The sequence below is a fragment of the Antechinus flavipes genome, chromosome 2 (genome assembly GCF_016432865.1).
Source record: "Antechinus flavipes isolate AdamAnt ecotype Samford, QLD, Australia chromosome 2, AdamAnt_v2, whole genome shotgun sequence".
NCBI classification, from domain to species: domain Eukaryota; kingdom Metazoa; phylum Chordata; class Mammalia; order Dasyuromorphia; family Dasyuridae; genus Antechinus; species Antechinus flavipes.
Genome location: NC_067399.1, coordinates 386,331,276 through 386,348,969, shown reverse-complemented (window position 1 = coordinate 386,348,969; position 17,694 = coordinate 386,331,276). Strand labels below are relative to the sequence as shown.

Genomic DNA, 17,694 nt, shown 5'->3' with positions numbered 1-17,694 from the left:
ATAAATCTGTACTTAACTATAGCCTGCTTGCGATGGATGGAGGATGGTAGGAGAATGAGAGGGGAAAAAAGGAATAAATTATAAAAAGTACGCAGCATACTGCATATATGCATATGCATATGTATAAGACATCAAGGTGAAACAATCTACAAGGAAGAAAAGATGGACACATATGAATATAATTTCTTCTACTATTATATATCCTTTCTTGGAATGGAAATTTATTATTATATATTTTGAATTCTCCCTGATGTTCTGAGGATACATGACAATGTTTTGTTTTGTTTTTTTAATTTTCCTTTTTTTTCTATTTTGTTTTTTCTTATTTAATGGAATAAATAAAATAAAATAATGACACTTTCATGTGTAGCAGGTTTTAGCTATGAACACATTATGACAGAAACAATTGCTTCCAATCACTCACCCTCTTTTCTACCATGTATCTCTGATTTTTTCTCTACCTCCACTTTCTTTTCATATTTCTTGTCTCTGCTTTTCCCTCCTATTCTCTTGCTTCCTTTCTTCTTTTCCCCCTTTATATTCTTCCTTTAATGCTTTTGCTTGTTTGCACTAACTACAATCTTTACTTAGTCATCAAGAACAATCACTAGTCTCTGATATATGACAGTCAATGGTGTACTTTCAAAACTCAAAAGACATTTCTCTTTTTTATTCCTATTGCCTGGAGGTCTTAGAATGCTCACACCCACTTTAAATCCATACTAGAAATGCCATTTCTATTTCCATAGATCCAGAAAGTAAGTTCCAACCTTAAATGTCCCCATTAGGTTTGTGCTAAATCAAGATTACCTTAGTTCAAACCTAATGTCTCAAGGGTCTTCTGGAATGTCCTCAGACCAGATTTAAGCTTACCTAAAAATTACTTCATGCTATCTAAAGTTTTCCTGGGTAGCCATAGATTGGAATCCACTTCCTGGAATACCCTAAAATGTCATTATTTTCCTTGTTAATATAGATCAGCAAGGGTTGGAGGCCTCCTTCTACCAAGTTTCACCTTGATGTCTTAGACATCCATATATCAGGCATGGTGGCTTAGTTTGGACCTATCAACCTAATACCCTTGTGTTGTCCTAGTACTGTCATTAATGAAGAGGAGGAATCTGGATTAAGTTCAAAGAAATAAGTTCAGAATTGTTAGTGAACTTGAGTCTATAGTATCTCTTATGGTTCTGAGCACTTTTTGTATAAATAAGAAACTGGTAATAATAAGAGAAGTGGAAATTCTTCCTGTCTTGAGACTAAAAATAAATTCTAAATGTACTTAGGCATGGTTTGACATGCTTCATTGCTTGCAAAGTGATTTACAGATATTCTTTCATCTTACCTTCATGACAATTGTGGGATGGGGGTATTATTCACTCTGTTTTGCAGATGAGGAAACTGAGGCAGACAGAGAGTAAGTGACTTGTTCAAAGTTATACAGATAGAAAGTTTTGAAGGCTGGATTTGAAGTCAAGCCTTCCTGATTCTAGTGTCAACATATTATCCATTGGGATAGTATATACTTTTTCTTTCTTTTGGCCTTTTTTTCATTTCTTGTCTTAAATTGTTCAACCTATCTTACAGGTCAGAATATCAAAAGAGATGATATGTTTAAGTCACTTTGTAAACTAAAAAGTAGTATATAAATATCAAATCTATTGTCATTTTTATCTGTGTTTTGGGTCACCTCTTTGTCTAGTTTCCCCTAATATTTTCCCCTTTTAACCCCAAACTATACCTTTCAATTCCTCTTCCAAGTTTTTGCTAAAATTGAAAAGTAAAGTATAATTTTAATTCTTAGATTTCCTCGAATAGATAATGAGATTATTTGTCAAATAAAATATGACTCCTATCCCAAATTATACTTCTATAATATATTATTTTTGCTAATGAAATGAGGTTCAGACCCATTCCAAAGATAATTTACATTCATTTTGTTGAAATTGCTTTCATTGATGTTCAAATAAATAAAGGAAGTTCAAATAAATATGAGAGTTTCAAAGGTTTCTATTACACTACCCCCTTTCTCAAAATGCAGTTACCAATGTTTCAGATTAATACTCAGAGGTTACCAAAACCCTCCATGTCCTCAGGAATACAAAAGACACAAAGTTGAATATTCTCAAATTAAAAAAAAAATTAAAAATAAAAGAATGACTTACAGTAGATTCCAAAGGAACTTCTTGTTGTTACTAGTCCTATATCTGCCAGTCTCTTACTTATACTGTTAAGTGGCATTATGAAATAGACAAATCCTAGTTAATATTAACTCGAGCAGTACAGGATGATGCTCTAGCAAGCAAAAGCAAATCTTGGGCCTTGCTTACGTGTGTATCACCAGTAAAGATAAATACCAACTAAAATTTAGAGCTGGGGAGAGGAATGAGTCAACTCATGCATTATATTTGTGATTGTGTTGTGAAGCATAATCATTCAGTGGGATCACAGGTCAGAGGATTTAGAGGTGTAAAGGACAATAATAAATTATAATAAATTATATTCTTAAGGTCACAGAAGTAATAAATAGCAGACTATAAACAGTATCATATCGTTTCTATAAACTTAAATAAGACTTGGGTCAGTGGTTCTTAAACTTGGAATCTGTGAAATTTTTTAAAAGTTATTTTTTATTAATTTATTTTATTTGAAAAAACAGAGTAAGGAAAAAAAGAAAAACAGAAAAATACAAAAATGATAAAGCAAAACAAAAGAGAACATTGTCACATGACCAGTAGAACATCAGGGAAGATTCAAAATAATAACAACAAATTACCAGATTAAGAAGCATATGCATTAGTAGAAGAAATTATATCCATGAATGCCTTCTTTTTTTTTTTTTTACTTCTTTGCAAATTGTTCTTTGGTTCTCTGATGTGTACCTTATTTACTTTATTCTTTTTCCTCTCTTTCATTCCCCCATCTTCAAATAAGCTACAGTTAAGAAAAGATGTATTTATGTATATGTAGATATATACATAAGCTCACATCCTCCCCCTCCCTACATCTTTCCTATCCCTGCTGACTCTAATTAAATTCTGCTCCATAACTTGGCTTAGTATTACATAACCTCCCCTCACCCAAGTATCCCTCTCTTGTCTTCTTCCTTGACCCTTTGCTTCCCTATCCTCCCATCCTTTCTCCCTTATTTCTATTTAGATTTTAGAAGGGGCTATACCCTTCATGGTATATATGAAGTGTTACCTATTGAACCCATTGTCAATGTGAGTATTTTTCAGAAATTGGAGCTCTCCTCCCCACTCTAATGTCTCTATGTCTGTTTTTCCTCTGCAGCTCATTGGTATAATCTGATTACAATTTTTATTTTGACTGCCAATCTTTCTTTTGAACTACCCTATTGTTAAAGTGAATCTTAAACATATATTATACATTTTTCCATGTTAAAAAATCATAAACAATTTGTCCATGTGTCCAATGTTAAGTTCTTAAAACTGAACTTTCATATTAACTCTTATTTGTTAAATTTTCTGTTAAGTTCAGGTTTGATTGATTAAAAAGTCCTGAAAATCTGCAAGTTCAAAGAATGTTGATTTTTTTTTCATTAAAAATTATAGATAATTTTGTTGGATATGACATTTTTGGCCACAGGCCTAGTTCTTTTGATTGTTGGTAAATATGATTCCAAGAATTGTTGTCTTGTATTGTAGCTGCTTCTAAGTCTTGCTCAATTGTAGCTCCAGCACCTTTAAATTGTTTTTTTCTTGTTTCTTGCAAAATTTTCTCTCTGACCTGGGGGTTTCAAAATTTGGCAATACTATTCCTATATGTTTTACTCAAAGGATCTTTTTGAGATGGTGATTGGTGGATTTTTTCAATTTCTACTTTGTTCTCATGTTATACCCCTCCAGGACAATTTTCTCAAATTATTTCCTGCAGAAAAAACAATGATGAATGTTGGAGGGAATGTGGGAAAACTGGGACACTGATGCATTGTTGGTAGAGTAGTGAACAAATCCAACCATTCTGGAGAGCAATCTGGAATTATGCCCCAAAAGTTATCAAACTGTGAATACCCTTTGATCCAGCAGTATTACTTCTGGGCTTATATCCCAAAGAAATACTAAAGAAGGGAAAGGGACCTGTATGTGCCAAAATGTTTGTGGCAGCCCTGCTTGTAGTGGCTAGAAACTGGAAATTGAATGGATGCCCATCAATTGGAGAATGGTTGGGTAAATTGTGGTATATGAATGTTATGGAATATTATTGTTCTGTAAGAAATGATCAGCAGGATGAATACAGAGAGGCTTGGAGAGACTTACATGAACTGATGCTAAGTGAAATGAGCAGAACCAGGAGATCATTACACACTTCAACAATGAAATTGTATGAAGATGTATTCTGATGGAAGTGGATTTCTTCGACAAAGAGATCTAACTCAATTTCAATTGATCAATGATGGACAGAAGCAGTTACACCCAAAGAAAGAACACTGGGAAATGAATGTAAACTATTTGTATTTTTGTTTTTTCTTCCCAGGTTATTTTTATCTTCTGAATCCAATTCTCCCTGTGCAACAAGAGAACTGTTCGTTTCTGCATACATATATTGTATCTAGGATATACTGTGACATATTTAACATGTATAGGACTGCTTGCCATCTAGGGGAGGGGGTGGAGGGAGGGAGGAGAAAATTGGAACAGAAGTGAATGCAAGGGGTAATGTAAAAAAATTACTCTGGAATGGGTTTTGTCAATAAAAAGTTATTATAAAATAAAATAAAATAATTTCCTGCATTATGGTGTCAAGATTCTCTTTTTGGTCACAACTTTTTGGCAGTCCAATTATTCTTACATTTTATTTTCTTGAACTCCTCTCCAGATCTATTGTTTTTCTTATAAAATGTTTCACATTCTGTTCTATTTTTTTTATAATCCGTTTTGTTTTCTCTTCGTCTCTCATGGCTTCACTGGCTTCCCCCTGCCCAATTATATATATATATATATATATATATATATATATATATATTTTGCTAAGGCAATTGGGGTTAAGTGACTTGCCTAGGGTCATACAGCTAAAAAGTGTTAAGTGTCTGAGGCCAAATTTTAACTCAGGTCCTTCTGACTTTAGGGTTAGTGTTCTATCCACTGTGCTACTTAGCTACTCCCCAATTCTAATTTTCTTTTTTTCTTAAAATTTTTTTATTATAGCTTTTTATTTACAAAATATATGCATGGGTAATTTTTCAGCACTGACCCTTGCAAAACCTTCTGTTTCAACTTTTCCCCCTTTTCTCCCCTCCCTCTCCCCTAGATGACAGGTAGACTAATACATGTTAAATATGTTAAAGTATATGTTAAATACAATATATGTATACATATCCATATAGTTATTTTGCTACACAAGAAAAATCGGACTTAGAAATAAGGTAAAATTAACCTGAGAAGGAAATCAAAAGGCAAGCAGACAAAAACAGGGAGTGGAAATGCTGTGTTGTGGTTCACACTCATTTCCCAGAGTTCTTTCGCTGGGTATAGTTGGTTCTCTTCATTATTGAACAAATGGAACTGATTTGGTTCATCTCATTGTTGAAGAGAGCCACTTCCATCAGACCAATTCTAATTTTCAAATAATTATTTTCATCTTCGAAACTCTATACCTTCTTGTCTAGTTGATTAACTCCCTCCTTCCCCTCCCCTCCCCCGCAAGCTTCTTGTTTTTCTTGGATGGTTTTCATTTTTCATTTTTTAGTTTTTACTTTTTCCTCAATGTCTCTCATTTGACTTTTAAATTCTTTTTTGAATTCTTCTATAAATTTTCTCTGGGCAGGGAATCATTTCATATCACTCTTTGGGTAGAAGCTTTATTTTTTTATTATGTATTAAAATTTCCTCCTTTGATGACCCTGATCTTTTCTGTTCCCATAATGTTTCAATGGTGGGGTTCTTTCTTGTTTTCATATTCACTTTTTTGTTTTAGATAAGAGGTATTAGTGTAATACAGCACCTCTAATTGTGGGAGCTGTCCACTCTGACCAAGAATCCTAAACTAAGAGCTCCACAAGTGCTACTGCAAGTTTCCATAGCCAGTAGTGTCCCTACCCCTCTGCTTCTGCACTCACAAGTTGCTGGTTCCTTCCCCCCCAGGGCCACATCTCAGCAGCATAGCTAGGCCTGGTGTTCCCAATCAGCCAAGGTTCACTCAGTCTTCCTGTACATGGGGGATAGAGAAAAAGTAAATTTGGAATTGAAAATTAAATTGAATAAGGAAAAAAAAAAGATAGCTAATGTAAGGAACAAAATATTTTACCAAGAACTTCACTGATTCATTGATGCATGCAGATAAATATTTACTTTACAGTTTTTCGAGAATGAATGCCTAGGTGAGTAGACACATCTTGGCAACTCCAGAAGCAGCATTTTATTTCCTATCCTGAATCATAGGTCCCATTCCTGATTCCTCATTAATTGGATGTTACAGAAGTCATACAACATGAATCTCCACCCCTCATTACATAGCCAGTCCCTGCTCCCAAGGATAAAAGGTAATAATATTCTAGAAGGTGGAAAAGTAACAGAGGAGGGCTAAGGACAGAGACAAAAGATTCTTTTCGAATATCAAACCTCCATCACTGATTACAAAAGTCAGTCCCTGCCCCCAAAAAGTTTTCATTTTTTTGAGGGAAGATAAATTCACCCTTGATTATTACTTGATGTTTTTTAAGGTTTCAGTTTTCTAATTTAAATTTCATTTCTCCAATTTGATTTTCATAACTATGGAAAACAAATGTCCATCTGTTTCTCTCAGTTAAAGAAATAACACTAATAGCTGGAGTATTTGGACTTAGGAAAAACACTAAATTACTGTTTCAGTATATTCATACTTAATCTGTTCCAGCTGCTTGTTGAATCCCCACCCATTCAATGTGGATGTTATTTCCTTCCAGAAGAGATTCCTTTTCCTCTTCTATTATCATAATGAATTCTTCTCTCCCTCCCCGACCTTACATAATATTTCACAGTTGTCATATATTTAATTTTTATCTTTCTTTCTTATTCCTGTACTAAAATTTAAACTCCATGAAAGCAAGAACAATGTTTGATCTCAATTTTGTATATTCCACATAATAAATGCTCAATGTTTTTTTATTGATTAATCAATATTTATTCAGTGAATACTAATCTTCTGTGAGATTTTGATAAAACATGAAGGAAAGTTCCAGCTTTAATAAGAGGCTTTGGCAATGCAATAATTGCCCCACCCCATTCCCCTCCCCCACCCCGCCCATGGTATTTTATGCAGGCTGCAGAGTCATTCTGTGGCAGGAGCAGAGGGAAATCAAGATAGTCACATTTGAATCTCACTTTATGAAATGTTTTTTCCACTCCCCCCCACCCCCCCTTTTTTTTTTCTAGACCTGGTTAATGTGGAAATTTCTTTTGTGTGACTATTCATATTTGTAGTGAATTTTTGTATCTCTTGCTCTTTCAAGCCAAGGGAGGAAGGAAAAAATTTAAACTGGAAATAAAATTAAATTGAATAATTAAAAACAAAACAATACAAGCCCCAACAGTGGCAATCTTTGTGTTTATCAAAGGTTACTGGGCTTATTTGCTTCTGAATATTGTATACCTAATCTGTTCCATTCATCAAGCACTTATCCTTATCCAATATTAAACTGTTTTGATAACTAAGGGTTAGAAAATTGTTTTATTGGTATTGCCCTGCTTTTCCATCCAATTATGGCCTCTTGCTAGAATGGTAATGTTAGGATTAATTTTCTTACTACATTATTTTATATTCCTACATCTTTCCATCTCCCCCTCCTTATTAGGTATGTGAGGGATAGAAAATCCTGTCCAAAAATGATTACTCAGAGACCTCTGGAAGTAAAAAGCAGAAAAGTTGTTTATTCAATTAATTCTCATGTGAGCAATTCCACCGCGAGGAGGGAAAGAGAGAGAGAGCTCATGGTAGAAGGATAAAGAAGAGGATAAGGTATACAATTTTTATACGTTTTAGTTACAAAGGATTACATCATGAGTTGGAGAACATTAAGAGATAGGTGCTCCCCTCCCCCCCTTTAATTGGATGTTATTCGTGCCAAAAACAGCAGATTCCCTAGTTCTGGGAGGAACCATACATAAGGCAACTAGTTGTCTAAACATTGATAACTTGAACAGCAATAAAAGTCATCATTCTAGGTTAAATGCATATATCTAAAATCTAAGTACATATTGGCTACTACTCAACATACTTAAGTCACAGAGACCTAGAGAAACTAAAATATAGAAGAGGAATTTAAACGTCCTTGGAAGTTCTTCACCTTATCTTTACTACACACAGCTGCTGGAAGTTCTTCAACTACACACACACAGGTAATTCATAAAGTGCTTTCATTTTACTGGTTCTTTAGATAACTATAGAACTATAGGCAACTTCCTGCCCTCTTCCCCTCAAATGGCACCTTATCCAGGCTGTAGTGTCATTCTAGGCCGTAGGGCTAGAGTCATTGACATATTGTTAGAATAGAAGCACCCTAAAGTCAGGGGGACTTTCCTACTGCTGTCACCATTGTTGAGGTTGGGAAGAGACCCCAAAAGGTTGAAGGTCACAGAATGGTATCCCCAGATATCTCAAAAGAATTTGCAGGCTTGAACCCATTTCTAAGTCAAGGGGACAAAGTTTGTCGTAATTGTAATGCCAATTGAAGCTGTCTAAATTCCAAGAGAATTTAGCAAAGAAACAGAAGCAAAGAGACACATTTATCTAGGTCTTCATGTTATAGATACGCTAATTTTATGGCCTAGGTATAGAACCAAAGGATTGGTCTCTAGAATTTGGTTATCACTGACCAAAAAATTATCTATCTGACAATCAGCAGTGGACTGAGGAGTGGTCTATTTACTTTTGTTTTAGGAGTTTGATTTGTGGGACTATTCTGAGGCCAGAAGACTTTAGAATCAGATAACTTGTTAGAACAATAGTATTCTCAGGTCGGGAATGGGGGGAAAGCCTCAGGGTCATAGATTCTAAAGCCAGAGGACTTTAGAATCACTGACAGATTGTTAGAATAGAATCCCCCTAAGGTCAAGGGACCTTAAAATTACTGCTATATGTCCCTAGAAATTATACCATATCACTATTGTCCTAACAATCTGTCTGTCAGCTTTAGGATAGTCCTACAAACATTGCTGACTGTCAGATAGATAAGCTGTTGGAGAGTGATAACCAAATTCCTGAGATAATAGTGAATAGACCATTCCTCAAACCTACCTGTAAGCCATAAAATTAGCAAATAATAAACATGAAGCACTGGTCTCTCTAACTTTGTCCTATATATTTATCTTCTTTTTCCTGGTTCTTTGCAAACTCCTTTTGGAACTTAGTCTGCTTCAGTTGGTATTACAATTATAATAAACTTTGCTCCTTGACTTGAAGATGGGTTCAAGACTGCAAATTCTTTTGAGATATTTTACGACACTGGTCTGTGACCCCAAGCTTTTGGGGTCTCCTTCTGAACCTCAATTGATGACACTTTTCATTTGGACCCCTCTATACTACTAATTAATATCAAAAGTGGGAGATGAAATGCATATGCCAGAAATTAACATTTTTGGAGAAAGAAAAATGAAAGTACTAGGAAGATGCAAATCTTTTCCATGGAGCCCAGTAGCCAGAAACTAGGAGATTAGGCATTCAGTTGTTGAGAGCTTGATCCTTATATCCCCTACTTCCCCCCTTCTCCCCCACCCAAAAAAAAAAGATAGATTGCAGAAGATCAAGCAATTAACCCCAAAGGATCCAAGGACTCTTATCATGTAGCTGTTTCTCCTAGTGATAGAAACTCTTACCTAGGAAGGGAAGGAAACAGCAGGGGCAGATTCAGGAATAGCACAAATAGCCTGAATAGACTCGGTATAACTTTGTTCTCTCAGCTGCAAAAGGGAAAGCTACTGACAAAAGTGTATGTATAGTGAAAAAGATCTGGATAGCATTAGAGACAGAATCCTAGGGAATCATTATAAACCTGGATTGTTGGGATTATATTTAAAGAGGTGCTTGAGTTAGCCCTCTAGTGGAAGGTGAATGAATTGCCCTAGGGGTTTTATTATTGATCCCTCCAGGCTAACACAACGTAACTATCCAGTGTACAGGGATAGCTATTCTATTACAGGGATAGCTACTCTATTAGAATGGCTTTATGCAGCCATCAAACAAACATATAACACTAGGAGGAATTTTGTAGTTGATCCAGACAAATAGTGATCCATTCTCACAGAAATAATTTCTTTCCTAAAAAAGGAGGCAATCCATCTATTGTTTTATCATAATCTGAATAGAAAGGCTTCCCTTGGTGATATTATAACCTGGGACATGGCTAATAAATCAATAACTACAGAGTCACCTGAATGGGCCACTTTCCTTATTCTTCTTTTACATCTAACTTTCCCTGTCAAGCAGGGAGCTTCCTCCTTCAGTAACCAGAAGAGGTAAAAGAGACAGTAATGTTTGTTTATTTGAATAAGGTGGGGGGTGCCTTTAAGAGATAACCTTATGAGAGGGAAGTCAGGAAACATAGAAAAAAGAGACTGTCATCAAAAGTTCTCTCTGTCTTGCCTCAGTTTCCTTGAATTGTTCTGCTTCATTTTACCTGAATTGTTCTGTTTCAGTCTCCCTGGTGGCAACCCCCCTTCTTGGCCATTAGGACTGAGATAATTAGGGCTGGGATTCCTGATCACTAGCATTCCAAAGAGTCATAAACTACAGATGGCTTATCTCAGATACCTAGATGGGACTTTCTGAACCAGATTTAGTGGCTCCTAGCATCTTCCCAATTTAACAGAATTTATGATCTTTCCTGATCCCTAACCTGTCAGAACAGAATTTATGGTCCTTTCTTGGAACTTCCCACTCATCAGTGCTCTATCCATCCCTCTGTTTTGTTTTCCTGGAGCCCTATAAGATCTCTGGAATCCCTTGCTTCTTGCTGGATACTTTGAAACAAGAAGCTATTCCAACCAGTTGGAGTCAATATGGATCCTGTTTTGTCCCCAGTCCAAACTCTCCCTCTAATAAAAATATTAAAACCTCTCTAATCTCTATCTTGCCTCAGTTTCTCCAGCATTACATCTCCAGAAAGTTCATATGATTGTGGCTGCTAGGTTATGAGGGATCCTGGAGGCATATAGTATCAGGCCTCAAAAACTATAAATGTTGAAAGATGCAGGGTAACCTCCAAGGAAGTCTTGGCACAGAGAAATCCTAAAGAAGTAGGATCAGTTGATTAGGGAGAGAAAATGGGTTGATTGAGAAGACTGTGATAAGGATGATCCAAGGGAGGGGAAGCAAGTCATTTCTAGAATGAATTGAAGATTTACTAATGGGATATTTTGTATTACAGAAGTCTTGGAGAACTCAATAATTATTAAGGCGCCTCAGGATGAAATTGGTAGTATTTATGATAATGTTCAGTCATCTCAATCAGCATGAAGAACCTAAAAAGACCCCTCTTGGTTTCTTATGAGAACCTGACCTTGACCTTCTCACTATAGATCAAAATGACAAGTGTAAGAATGCCCTTTCCCATTCCTGTTTCTCTGCTGATTTGGTTCATCACACTTGCAAGATGTTTTCCAAAATAAAAGCACTCACTGTTCTCTAAATTACTGACCTTAGAAAGTCCTCTTAAGCCCATTCCTATCATTGTATACATCCTAAGCTCATTTCCATCATTGTATGCATCCTGTTATTGGTTTCATTCCCACTATTGTATATATCCCAAGTCCATTCCCATCATTGTATACATATTGCTTCTATCATTGTATATATCCCAATATGCATTATATGCATCCTATTATTGTTTTGTAAGTAAATTACCTAACTACATTCTTTTTGCTTCTGTTATCTCTTGCTTGCTTTGCTAGTTACAATCCTATATAAATTCTGTGCTCTAGTTACTCTGCACCAAATTCTTTGGTCCCATTGATCAGCTAGTTTGTTAAACTCTCCCCTTTAAAATTAAATCAATCTCTCTTCACCTCAGTTTCCCTGGTATTAAGGCAGAGCTTTGAGCAATGCTCCTTTTTTCACTTAATATTTTATTTTTTTCCCAATTACATATAAAGATAGTTCTCAACATTCACTTTTATTAGATTTTGAATTCCATATTTTTCTCTCTTCCTTCATTTTCTTTTCCTTTCCAAGACAGAAACTAATATGAGCTAGGCGATATATACAATATTAAACATATTTCCATATTAATCATATTATGAAAGAAGAATCAGAACAAAAGGGAAAAATATAAGGAAAAAAAAAACCCAAATTCTAAAAAAGTGAAAATGGTATGATTCAATCTGTGTTCACACTCCATGGTTCTTTCTTTGATGTGGATGGCATTTTTCATTAGTCTTTTTTTGGAATTGTCTTGGATCATGATATTGCTGAGAAGAGCTAAGTCTATCATAATTGATCACATAATCTTGCTGTTGCTGTGCGTAATGTTCCCCTGGTTTTGCTCACTTCATTCAGCATCAGTTCTTATAAGTCTTTTCAGTTTTTTTCTGAAATCTACCTGCTCATTATTTCTTAGAGAACAATGGTTCTTCATTACATTCATATTCCATCCCAAATTAATGAATATCCCTTCAATTTCCAATTTTGTCATCACAAAAAGAATTGCTATAAATATTTTTGTACATGTCAGAACTTTTCCCATTTAAAAATTATGTCTTTGGGATATATACTTAGTAGTGGTACTGCTGAATCAAAAAGTATGAACAATTTTATAGTTCAAATTGCCTTCTAAAATGGTTGGCTCATTTCACAATTCTATCAACAATGCATTGGTGCCCCAGTTTTCCCATACTTCCTCCAACATTTATCATTTTCTTTTTCTGTCATATTAGCTAATCTGATAGATGTGAGGTGGTAATGTAGAGTTGTTTTCATTTTTATTTCTCTAATCCAAAGTGATTTAGAGTATTTTTACATGATTTTAGATAGCTTTAATTTCTTCATCTGAAAACTGCCTATTCATATCCTTTAACTATTTATCAATTGGGGAATGACTTATATTCTTACAAATTTAACTCAATTCTCTATGTATTTCAGAAATGAGACTTTATCAGAAACAGTGAGTATAAATTTCCCTCTGTCTCAACTTTCTGTTTTCCTTCTAATCATGATTACATTGGCTATGTTTGTGCATCCCCCTTTTAATTCAATGTAATCAAAATTATCTATTTTGCATTTGTGTCTCTCTCTTGTTTGGTTATAAATTTCTCCCTTCTCTAAAGATCTGGTAGGTAAAATATTCCTGCTCTTCTAATTTGCTTATAATGTCATCTTTTTGTCTAAATCATATACCCATTTCTAGCTCACATAGGATTTGAAATGTTGGTTTATGCCTAATTTCTACAATACTATTTTCTAGTTTTCCCAGCTGTTTTTGTCAAATGATGAGTTCTTATCCCAGATGCTAGGATCTTTGGGTTTATCAAATAGTAGATTACTTTAGTCATTTACTATTGAATCTTGTGAACCTAACCTATTTTACTGAATCCCTACTCTATTTTTTAGCCAGTACCAAATGATTTTGATGATTGCTGCCATATAGTTCCAGATCTGATATAGCTAGGCCACCTTCCTTTGCATTTTTTTTTTTCATCAATTACCTTGATATTCTTGATAGTTTCTTCTTGTGGACAATTTTTAAAATTTTTTCTAGCTGTATAAAATAATTTTTGATAGGTTTAAGTATTTCTCCTTTTACTCAAACTGTGCACTTAAAAGAAGATATTTAATTATGTTGACTTTTGGACAGTGACCAATTGCCTTGTCATTTGATCTGGTCACTGGTAGAAAATAATTTTAAAAACCAAGTCCAACTCAGTATCATGGTTATTCCTACGGATTTGTGTAGCTCCAAACTGAAAACTGATAGTACATATATCACTTATATATCTGCCTACTGAGTACCATTTTATAAGGAATATAAATGAAATGTCATGGCTGATCAAGCCTACACAAATTACCTTGGTAGCACAGCAGCTCCCAGAGGAATTTAACACACTATATAGGACAGGCTTATGAGAGAACACTATCATTCTTTTGGCCTCCAAGAGGATTCCAAAGAAGTGAGGTATTTGTACTTTCTGTCAACTCTATCACCTTGTAGGAAAGAATTCCTTAGAAAAAAATTTACTCGGTAAAGCTTTTCAAATTTTGGCAAAAGAATTATATAGGCCCTCTTCCACATTATATGTTGATAGCAATAGATATTTTTACATGTTGTAGGGTGGCCAAACTTGTGAAAAACCCTGATGCAAAAGCTACCATCTCAGTCCTTGAAAAAAAATCCCTCTTTGCCCTGGCTAACCTTATTATATTTTTGTTGCAATGAAACTTCATTTCTTTTGCAGGTTAGATTCAATAATAGGCTTGAAATCAGGGCATAAAATGGATCTTCTACATTTCATATCATTCTTAAGCAGAAGTGAAAGTATAAAATGAGCACTTTTTGAAACAAACCTTATGCTCCAATGCTAATTATTGTTGCTGCTTGTCCTTCATTCTGAAAGAGAGCTATGACAGTAGGCAGGTGATTCCATCACTTGAAAATGAATTGGATTTTAGTGAGGGAGGACTGAGCATAATCACCAGTCTCACTCTCTATTCCAAAGTCCTCTGGGTCCAGTGGTAAGATATAGATCAAGATGACTGAAGATGGTTGCAATGGAAGGCCTTATCCTTTTAAAGTCTAAGGTGTTTCATAGGTCTTAGTTTGATTGAGGCAATGCCCATTCAACGATTAAGGCTAGATAAGAAATGAGGCAAAGAATGGTTTCTTTTACCTAGGAAAAAAATCTAATCTGGGAGGGCAGACCATCAGGCTTTCTGATCAAAACAGAATCCATTGCTATTTACATTCACTTTGAGTCAATCAGGGTTTAAACAATGACTAAGTGAGACTTGGGCTGGAACCTATAGTTGGCCACTTAATGAAAGCCAAAGTGATTTGGGTATAAGATACAGTCCTTAAAATTTTTAGCTGATAAACTTCAAGATGTCTTGTAATGTTTCAAAAATAAAAATTTATATTCCTGCCCAAGTCCCCACTTACTTACCCCAGAAAAACCAATCTATAGATCAAGAAGCCTATTAGGATCATACAAAAAACCTGAACAGTAATCAAAGATTGCTCTCAGTGCATTCAAGTGAACAATCTGGTGGAAGCCAGTCTATGTTAATTAATGAATCCCATCTGAGATACTGCATCAGGGAACTGAGGAGACATTGTGGATCCTGCTTCCTGGACCGACTGAGAGGAAAAAATGATTAGAATTAGGAGGATGTAAGCTAATGCTGAGGAGAACCTTAGGCTCTGGCCAACAGTCTTCTTTGCTTTATTTCTATGGGAAGTGCTGGACTCTAAATGGGAACTATTTGGGACACTTACCCTTCATATAGTCCTTAGTTGACTTGTTGTCCCCCATACTTGTATATCTCCCAAACATCTACTTTCTGGCCATCATCCATAAAATGAAGACAACCAGATACAGGAGCAACTTGGAATAATCCTTTTTGCAGGCATTCACTTGGTTTTGTGTTTTCTTCCCAGATATAGCTTTGGGATGTTAACAATACTCAACTTCTTTCTGAATCTGGTTCAACAAAGTTTTACTTCAACAACAGATAGATGCTATCCTGCTCCAAAAAACATCTCCTGGGTATTTCAGCATTCAGAACTTCCAAATCCTGCCCCTCTGAAAGATAGGCATGGAAATAATGATCATGATGAACTGTGTGCTATCATGCATTCAGTAACCACTTATTATTTCCTTCATTGTCTGCCTTATACAAACTTCAGAGGAGCTAGCTTTAATCTGCATAATGGGGTTGCTGGAGGGGGCACTGATTGTGAGCTTTTGAAAAATGTTTCTTACTGGAATGCCATCAAATCCCTATTTCAGTCTCTTGCCAAAATGATACTGTTACAATTAACTTTCCTACTTCCCTTTCTTAATTCCTATTTTCTTAATCTGTGTTCTTTATCAGGTAATTTTATTTTACTGGTTCTATACATAGCAGGATTCTCTCCTACTAATATCATGCCGATTGTTTGTCTCAGATGATTTCAGCTTATGTAGGGATACTCCCCACCACATGATGACTATTCTAAACATGGACCCCATACACTGAGACCATCCCTGTGGGTAGCTATTTTTTGGAATTTTTCTTTGTATCTCTTGCTGTTGGACTTTGTTGGTAATATATAAAAATGCTGATGATTTATGTGGATTTATTTTATTTCTTGCAACTTTGCTAATTCTTTCTAGTAGTTTTTAGTTGATTCTCTAGGTTTCTCCTCATTACCTACTCTAATTCCTTTGACCTCTTTTTCTTCTCTTATTGCCAAAGCTAATATTTCTAATACAATATTGAATAGTAACGGTGATAGTGGGCAACCTTGTTTCACTCCGATTTTATTGGGAATGATTCTAGTTTGTCCCTATTACATATGATACTTGCTGATGATTTAAAGTAGATACTACTGATCAATTTAAGGAAAAGTCCATTTATTTCTATACTCTCTAGTATTTTTAATAGGAATGGGTGTTGGATTTTATCAAATGCTTTTTCTGCATCTGTTGAGATAATCATATGGTTTTTGTTAATTTGGTTATTGATATAGTCAATTATGCTAATAGTTTTCCTAATATTGAACCAGCCCTGTATTCCTGGTATAAATCCTATTTGTTTGAGCTGTATTATCCTGGGAATGACTTTATGTAATCTCTTTGCTAATAGTTTATTTAAGATTTTTGCATCAGTATTCATTAGGGAAATTGGTCTATAATTTTCTTTCTCGGTTTTCAACCTACCTGGTTTAAGGATCAGGACCCTATCTGTGTCATAAAAGGAATTTGGTAGGACTCCTTCTTTTGTGGGTAGCTATTTCCTTAAGAGTAGTAATAAAGTTTGTTAATGCTATTCTCTGTGAGATGATGTTTTTCATCTAGACTCCCTTACATCAATTGCTTTAGGCCATAATACATATTTATTTTCCACTTCAGTAATGATAGACTATTTACTAGTAGCAGTTATGCAACTATTTTTCCTTTGGTTCCATCACTTTTCCTAGAAAGAGAATGCTTCGGGTGACTTTATCCAAAATCATCACCAGGAAGGGCCTATTGAAGACAATCAAAGCACCAGGGTGAGATAAAGCTGATCGGAATTCCATCCTTAAATCTGTGATAGCCACAGCTTCAGTGCCCTTTTCTCCAACGTCTAACACAGCTTTATGAACTACCTGTCAAGAAAAAAAAATATTATGACGTATGATATCACCTGTTTTCACCTGACTTCTCCTCTACTCCCCTCCCTCCAAAGAGCAACATCCAATGGGAAGATGTAGTCTTATACATAAACTAAACAACAGAATAAAGTAAGGATATAAAAAAAGCACTGGAATTTGAATCAAAATATGACCATGGAGGCATTGAGTTCAACTGTTCTATTTTACAGATGAATAAACTAAAGCACAGAAAAATGACTAGTTGATGATCCTATCCCCTATGTATACAATTCTGCTTCAGTTCACTTCTCAATTTTACTTGCCTATGTAACCTGTAGTGAGCAACTTCCCTCTCTGGGCCTTAGTTATCTCATCTATAAAAGGAGGTGGTCTGCTAGATTATCTCTAATGTTTCTTCCAGATCTGGATCCATA

At 35.1% G+C, this 17,694-nt stretch overlaps 1 protein-coding gene across 2 annotated transcripts in view; it reads right to left on the bottom strand.

Annotated features, from left to right (window-relative positions):
• Window positions 1–12,090: 12,090 nt before the first annotated feature.
• LOC127549941 (thyroxine-binding globulin-like) overlaps window positions 12,091–17,694 on the bottom strand; it is a 31,268-nt gene continuing 25,664 nt past the window's right edge. For both annotated transcript variants that reach the window (XM_051978440.1, XM_051978439.1), the window contains one exon: window positions 12,091–17,275. In XM_051978440.1, the coding sequence (XP_051834400.1) occupies window positions 17,072–17,275 (204 nt within the window). In that variant the 3' untranslated portion in view covers window positions 12,091–17,071. The remainder of the gene's footprint in view (window positions 17,276–17,694) is intronic.